Genomic DNA, 7,862 nt, shown 5'->3' with positions numbered 1-7,862 from the left:
GATACAACACAGTGGGGGGAATACCTTGATACTGCTTCAGGAGGTTGACGTGGCACAACTGGGTCTTCCACCGCCTATCTGGAGTCTCAAGAACATAGTTGTGGTTGTTTCTGCACTCCTTGATGCGGTAGGGTCCTGAAAACTTGTTTTGCAATGGAGAACCTGGGATAGGAAAGTATGCCAACACGAAGTCTCCTGGTTTAAATTTCCTTAATTTGCTGCTTTGGTCAAAATGAGTCTTCATCCTCTCCTGGGCTTTCAATAGGTTGTCGTTAGCAAATTTACGTACTCTCTCTAGAATGTGTTTTAAGTTTTGAAGAAACTGAGGCACATTCTGATGGTCACTGAGGGTGGCATTACGTAGAGAGTCCTTGAAAGCTTTTAGAGGAGTACGGCACTTACGTCCGTAGAGCATCTCATAAGGAGATACTCCTAGAGACTCATTGCGGAGACTTCTGAAAATGCACATAATGAGATCAAGTTGTTTGTCCCAGTCCTTCAAGGTGTCATTGCAGAATTTCTTTAGGAGTGCTTTAATGGTCTGATGACTACGTTCAAGAGAACCCTGTGATGCAGGGTGATAGGGGCTGGACAGTACCTGTGTGATGTTGAACTCCTCCAGTGTCTTCTTGAAGAGATCACTGGTGAAGTTGGTGCCACAGTCACTTTGAACCTCTCTTGGAAATCCATACTGGGTGAAGATCTTCAATAGGCATTTCACCACAGTAGCAGCCGTAATGTTCTTTACTGAAACTGCTATGAGGAACCTGGTGATAGGACACATGATAGTTAATATATATGCGTTGCCAGAACTGGTCCAGGGTAAAGGACCAACACAGTCTATGATGAGTCTGTGGAAAGGTTCCGCAGGCACCTGGATGGGTTTTAGTGGAGCCTGGGGAATAGAGATGTTAGGTTTACCTGCCAACTGACATGTATGACACTGTTGTACGTACTTTTTAACGTCTTTTACCATACCTGGCCAGTAGTAGTCTTTTCTGATTCCGTGGTAGGTTTTGTTAAAACCAAAGTGAGAAAGAGCTCCGTGGGCCAGGTGTAGAATATCGGGCCGTATGCTGGTGGGAATCACTAGTTGTTCGACATTGGCCCAATCGTCATCCTCCTTCAGCTTGCTGGGTCTGTATCTGCGGTAGAGCAATTCATTCTCTAGGAAGAACCCAGGGATACTGTCAGGTTGAGTCTCAGCCTGGAAGAATAATGGTGTTAATGATTGATCTTCCCTCTGTAACTTACGGAACTCCAAATTGGTAAGATTAGGAGGTAGATTCTGAGGGTCTTGAGGGACAGCGGTAGCAGTAGAGTCAGCTGGCTGTGGTCGTGCAGCTTGTGCACGGGTGGTCACCAAAACCGGAGGAGAAACTTGATCACTTTCTTGAACCTCTGCAGTAACATATTCAAAGATGGGATTATCCATTACAGAGGTACACACCTGGGGTTTGTCCGTGATGATCAGGTTGGACGGTTGCAGATCTTCTGTCAAGTCGTTGCTCAGGAGAAGTTGCACGCCAGGCATGGGAAAAGGCTTTTCCCTGATGGCGACTTGGACTTCACCGGTCACGAAGGGACAATCCAGGTGGACTCTGGCGAGTGGATACGGAGTAGTAGCAGTGAGGTCAGTGATAAGGACGGTTTCTCCGGTGTAGGTGATGTTAGGCACAGCCGATTTCAATATAATAGACTGAAGAGCCGCTGTGTCCCTCAAGATCTTCAATTTGAAACATCCCTCCGAATCTGTACCGTTGGTAGAGACAGTTCCAGGATACAGGTGTTTACTGAAGAGAGAAAGATCATAACCATGAACACCAACATTCATCACAGGCTTACCGGACTTAGAAGGAGTCTGTTTGGGTTTAGTAGATTCATTGCTCTTGTATTGTGCCTTCCCACATCTATCTATGGTATGTCCATAGAGTTTGTAATACTTACAATACAATTGTGAGCTCGCTTGATCTGTACTCACTTTATCGTAACTGTACCAGGACTTCTTACTGGAAGGTGGTTCTGGTGTCAGCCGGTGGATGAGGCTGTAGGTGTCAGCCGACTTCGCACATTTGATGTAGTCGGTTTCTTCTTTATCTGCTAGATATAAACGGACGGAAGGGGGAACACGTCTCAAGAATTCCTCAACTAGCATGAGGTTGATGAGTTCTGCAAATGTAGAGACATGTACTGCTTTCAGCCATTTCATGAAATATATTTTCTTGGTATTGGCAAATTCTAGAAAGGTGGTGATACTTGCCTTAAGATGGTCACGGAATTTTCGTCGGTAGCTTTCGGTGGAGAGAAGGTAGGCGTCCAACAGTGCTTGCTTCAGGGTTTGGTAGTCATTCTCAGACGCTAAGGTACTGAGAGTAACTGCAGCTCTACCTGTAAGATGCACTCTGAGAAGGGTAAACCATTGATCAGCAGGTCCGCTAAGTTTATTAGCTAGGGTCTCAAAGGTGGTAAAGAAGACATCAATCTCTGTCTCAACAAATGGAGGCATTAACTTACTTGCATGGGATATATTGAAACTTACTGGAAGATTAGCGGTAGCTTGCTGGCGTTGAGTGTGGTGTGAAGTCTCCAACGTGAGTTCTCGTTGACGATATTCTATAACCATATCCGCTTGCTGTTTGTCATGCTCGCGTTGTATCTCCAGGTGGCGTTGTTTTGCTACAAGCTGTACTCGTTCACGCAGTATTGCAGTCTCACGTTCTTTGAGGATGACTTCTCGTTCCTGTTCTTCTTTCCTCATTGCAGCTTCTCGTTCTTTCTCTTCTTTCCCGATTGCAGCCTCTCTTTCCCTCATTGCAGCCTCTCTTTCCTTCAGTTGTAAGGCTTCTTTTTGTTGTTCGAGGGCTTCCCTTTGTTGCTCTCGCTCGAGCTTTGCGAGCTCGAGTTTGAGTTTCATAGTTGCCAGAGCATTTTTATCTGCAATAGAATGAGTTTCGTGAGTTTCAGAGTCAATTTTCCCTTCATCTAAGAGGTGATCCATAATTATGTTATGCAGTTCATTTTTGTTGGCTCCATGGGGAACATCTAGTTGATACTCGTGTGCAAGAGTTTGTAATTCAGTCCTCTTGGCACGACATAAGGTCCCTATTTCACCTGCTGGATCGTTACGAAAAGCTTGGAGACGAAACATTGTGAAAGATAGCAAATAAATGTACACGAATATAGTTGTGATATGGTAAATGTCAGAAACAGGATAACGTGGCAACTGGTAACTATCCTGTGGAATTTTAATCTTTAACAATTAAAGTTAATTTTAGGATGGTAAATAATTAGTCAATCAAAATCGCAGGAAATCTTGTACCCGGTACTCAATGTAAAAGAATAAGGTCAAGAAAATCCTACTAAATAAGTGAAACTGAGTTTCTAAAATAAAGGAAACATTTAATTGCTCCAAAAGTGAATTAGGTAGTCCAAGAATGTAGGCATACCTTGCCGAGTCTCTATAGGACATAAGCAAGGGTTTCCCACTAAATGAATATGATACTTACAGAATTAGCGAACTTTGTGCTCTGTAAAAAGAAAGCTAATTCCCTACCTAAGTAAATATCATCATCTCTGACCGACGTGTAGGGGTGCGAGTGTCAACTGGTGACGAGAACTGCTGCTGAGGTCCCAACTCAGCAACGTAGTCCGTGCTTGAGGAACTATTGCCCTCTTATCCTCCTTCGGTCGGATTGCAGAAGATAGGGTGCTTTGACCCGAAGACAAACCAAAGTACCAGGGTACCACAATGATGATCTGCCGATAATGTGAGAAATATCCTAGGGACAAAAGGTGGTAAACACGAGTAATAACACGGAGGGAGAGATGACCAATTAAGAGAATGACTGCGGCCTATAGTCACCACGTAATCCAAAGTTATCTCACACTCACCATATGCTACTCTCGGAATGCACAATACACACAGCACCATATAAATATGAAAATTAATGATAATATTGAAAAGCTTCTTTAGCAAAGCGAAGTACGCTTACCACAAATTGACGGTCTGGTACTAGTACCTGAGTGAAGCTCCTAGGACAGGCCCCCATTAAATGTGACGGGAAAGTGTTGGAGTGTTGATGTTCGGCAGTCCTCCAATGTCAGGAGTCAAAGCCTGGTCACACTTAAAACAAAAAGATAGACTGCTTGCCTGTTGTCTGTGGTAAGTGAGAGGGAGGAACACGTAAAACAATGTATGAACAATGAAACTTTAATATATTTACTTTAAACATAAATGAAAATAGAGACAAATCTCGGGGGAATGAAAAGTACAATTAAATAACAAAGATAAATGCAAAGACAATGTGAGACACAATAGTATAAAGGTGAAATAATAAAATGGTGCTGAGAATATCGGCTATGGCTGAAACCTCCCTTCGTATACGAGCCAATGAGCTTAGTATGCCAGAGAGAGATGTCAACTCTAAGAGCACAAAGAATATTCTGAAGGTGATAGCTGGTCAGGGCTCCGAAGTCGATTCAGGTAGATGGCGCTGAGGTGCAGTGTGCAGGTGCGCGGTCGGCGAGTCACCAATCAGGAGCAGGCAGGCTGGAATGAGTAATTTGCTGGTTGACGACAAACAAGCCGGCGTGGAGAGTGTGTGGAGTATGGGGGGGATCTTGGGTACATTTTGCCTCCTGGTCAAAACGTTTTGTGCTACTGGTGACGTATCTTGAATGTAGCATCTTATACTTGTTAACTGGACGTAACTTGAAGTAGGGAAGATTCTGGAGGTTATGTTAGGGTCTGAAGTGTGCTTTTGTGTGAAGTGGGAAGTACACTGTTTTGCAGTGTTCTTCAGGGTCTGCTGTGTACTTTATGGTCTGGGGTGTACTTCGATGTCTAGATTGTACTTCAGGGTCTGGAGTTCACTTCAAGGTATGGAGTTCACTTCAAGGTATGGAGTGCACTTCAGGTTCTAGAATGTAATTTAGGTCCTGGATTGTATACGTTAGGCCCGAAGTGTACTTCTGGTACTTTAGTGTTTTTTAGGGGTCTGGAGTGCATTACAGTTCCTGGAGTGTATTTCAGGGTCTTAAGTGTAATTCAGGGTCAGGAGTGAACTACAGGGTCTGGAGTGTTCTTCAGGGTGTTGAGTGTTTTTTCAGGGTCTGAAGTGTACTTTATAAAGTTTAAGTCCTAAAGTAAACTTTAGGACTTAAACTTAGTATTTAGAACTTGAGGACTTGAATGTTTGCCGAACTTGGCGAGTAATTCTGGGTTTGGAGTGTACTTCAGGAACCTGGAGTGCACTTCAGTGCTCTGAAGTTTATTTCACGTCCTGGAGTGTACATCAAGATCAAAGTGTATTTCACTTACTTAAGTGTACTTCAGGACCTATAGTGTACTTCAAGGCCTGGAGGGTACGTCGTGTTCAACAATGTGCTTCATATTCTGCAGTATACGCCATGGTCTGAAGTGTGCTTATGACCTGGAGTGTTCTTCACGGCCTGGAGCGTTCTTCAGGGCCTGGAGCGTTCTTCAGGGCCTGGAGCGTTCTTCACGGCCTGGAGCGTTCTTCACGGCCTGGAGCGTTCTTCAGGGCCTGGAGCGTTCTTCACGGCCTGGAGCGTTCTTCACGGCCTGGAGCGTTCTTCAGGGCCTGGAGCGTTCTTCACGGCCTGGAGCGTTCTTCAGGGCCTGGAGCGTTCTTCAGGGCCTGGAGCGTTCTTCAGGGCCTGGAGCGTTCTTCAGGGCCTGGAGCGTTCTTCAGGGCCTGGAGCGTTCTTCAGGGCCTGGAGCGTTCTTCAGGGCCTGGAGCGTTCCTCAGGGCCTGGAGCGTTCTTCAGGGCCTGGAGCGTTCTTCAGGGCCTGGAGCGTTCTTCAGGGCCTGGAGCGTTCATCAGGGCGTGGAGCGTTCTTCAGGGCCTGGAGCGTTCTTCAGGGCCTGGAGCGTTCTTCAGGGCCTGGAGCGTTCTTCAGGGCCTGGAGCGTTCTTCACGGCCTGGAGCGTTCTTCACGGCCTGGAGCGTTCTTCACGGCCTGGAGCGTTCTTCAGGGCCTGGAGCGTTCTTCAGGGCCTGGAGCGTTCTTCAGGGCCTGGAGCGTTCTTCAGGGCCTGGAGCGTTCTTCAGGGCCTGGAGCGTTCTTCAGGGCCTGGAGCGTTCTTCAGGGCCTGGAGCGTTCTTCAGGGCCTGGAGCGTTCTTCAGGGCCTGGAGCGTTCTTCAGGGCCTGGAGCGTTCCTCAGGGTCTCTAGTGTAATTAAGAAGCTGGAGTGTTCTTCAGATTTTGGAGAATACTTCAGGTCCTGGAGTGCACTCCAGGATCTAGAGTGTATTTCAGGGACAGGAGTGTACTTCAAGGGCTGGAGTGTATTTCAAGGTCAGAAATGTACTGCAGGGCCTGGAGTGTACTTCTGGGATTGGAATGCATACTTGCGACATGAGTGTACTTCAGGGTCTGAAGCGTATATCAGGGTCTGGAGTGGAGTGTACTTGCGTGACTAGAATGTACGTCAGGGTGTGGAGCGTACTTCAGGGCCTGGAGTGCACAGTTTGGCCAGGAGTGTGCTTTATGAGGAGGTTAACTTGATAAAGACAATTCAGGGATATACAATTTGAAGTGTTTAAGGAGTGGCTGGACATTCAGCGGTGAGACCAGAAACAATATCAGGGATGATGGTATATCCTTCAATACTTAAATATTATATTTACATAATTTTTTATTTACATTTACCAAACTTATAGCTTAATATTTGATGTGTTGGCAGGTGTGAAGGAGAGGGAGAACGCCACCCGCCGCCTCCTGGACACACTGGACCAGCTGGAGTGCGTCAACAAGGCACACCAAGATGACAACCTCAAGCTGAAGGAGGAAAACACTCGCCTAAATCCATTTGCTCGAAGAGGACAACAGGAAGGCTAAGAACGAAGTGCTCCTTGCTCAGGAGGAAATTGTCCTATTAAAGTCCCAGATCCGCCAAGTGGAGGAGGACTCGAGGCTGGTCAAGGAGGAGATCCGTCAAGTGGAGGGGGACTCGAGGCTGGTCAAGGAAGAGATCCGTCAAGCGGAGGAGGATAACATGATGATTAAGAACGAAGTGCGTCTAGCTCAAGAAGAGATTGTCTTATTAAAGTCCCAAATCCGTCAAGTGGAGGAGGACTCGAGGCTGGTCAAGGAGGAGATCCGTCACGTGGAGGAGGACTCGAGGCTGGTCAAAGAAGAAAACAGAAAGATTAAGAACGATGTTCGCTTATCAGAGGAGGCGAATCGTCGTCTAATGGCTGACATCAATCAAGTGGAGGAGGACTCGAGGCTGGTCAAGACGAGGAACCGACAGCTGGAGCATGCGGAGACCCAAACTCAGGAGAGGATCAAGACGGCGTTGACGAGGATCGCTGAGCTAGAGCGAGAGACACAACAGTTGCAAGAGATGACTAATAACACAGCAGGAGAGAAAAGACTTGTTGAAGAGCAACTATCCGTCATTAAAGAAGAGGCCAGTAAGTTACTGGTAGGAAACTCGGCTCTACTGAGTGAAAAAGACAGACAGGCACAGCATCTCAGAAGTATTCAAGAGGAAAAGAACAAAATTGCAGAAACGAATCGCCGGATGGAAGAGGAACACGAGAAGTGCAAGAGGAATATCAGTGAGCTGTCCACAAGGTAAACTGTGCTACATCACTTCTGACCTTTAACTCTCCTTCCACCTTCCTGCTTATTTTGCCTTACCTCTGAGGAAGTTATGTGTGTATGAATTTGTGTATGAAAACCAGACCATGATAGACACACTAAATAATAAATGCAAAATGAGAAATTGACAGAGACAGAGAGACGTTCAGAGAGAGAGAGAGAGGCCCGTTGAGGAACCGGGTCGACCAGGACAAAGAGAGAGAGACAGGAAGACAATAAGAAAAATAG

At 46.2% G+C, this 7,862-nt stretch overlaps 1 protein-coding gene across 1 annotated transcript in view; it reads left to right on the top strand.

Moving 5' to 3' along the window:
• Positions 1–6,837: 6,837 nt before the first annotated feature.
• Positions 6,838–7,862, top strand: part of LOC123762896 (fibrinogen-like protein A) — a 324,583-nt gene continuing 323,558 nt past the window's right edge. Inside the window, exon 1 of the mRNA XM_069301923.1 lies at positions 6,838–7,607. Coding sequence (XP_069158024.1) covers positions 7,024–7,607 — 584 coding nt within the window. The 5' untranslated portion in view covers positions 6,838–7,023. The remainder of the gene's footprint in view (positions 7,608–7,862) is intronic.

Source organism: Procambarus clarkii, chromosome 47 (assembly GCF_040958095.1).
Source record: "Procambarus clarkii isolate CNS0578487 chromosome 47, FALCON_Pclarkii_2.0, whole genome shotgun sequence".
Classification (NCBI taxonomy): Eukaryota; Metazoa; Arthropoda; class Malacostraca; order Decapoda; family Cambaridae; genus Procambarus; species Procambarus clarkii.
The sequence above is the reverse complement of the archived record's forward strand: the minus strand, read 5'-3'. Positions and strand labels throughout refer to the sequence as shown.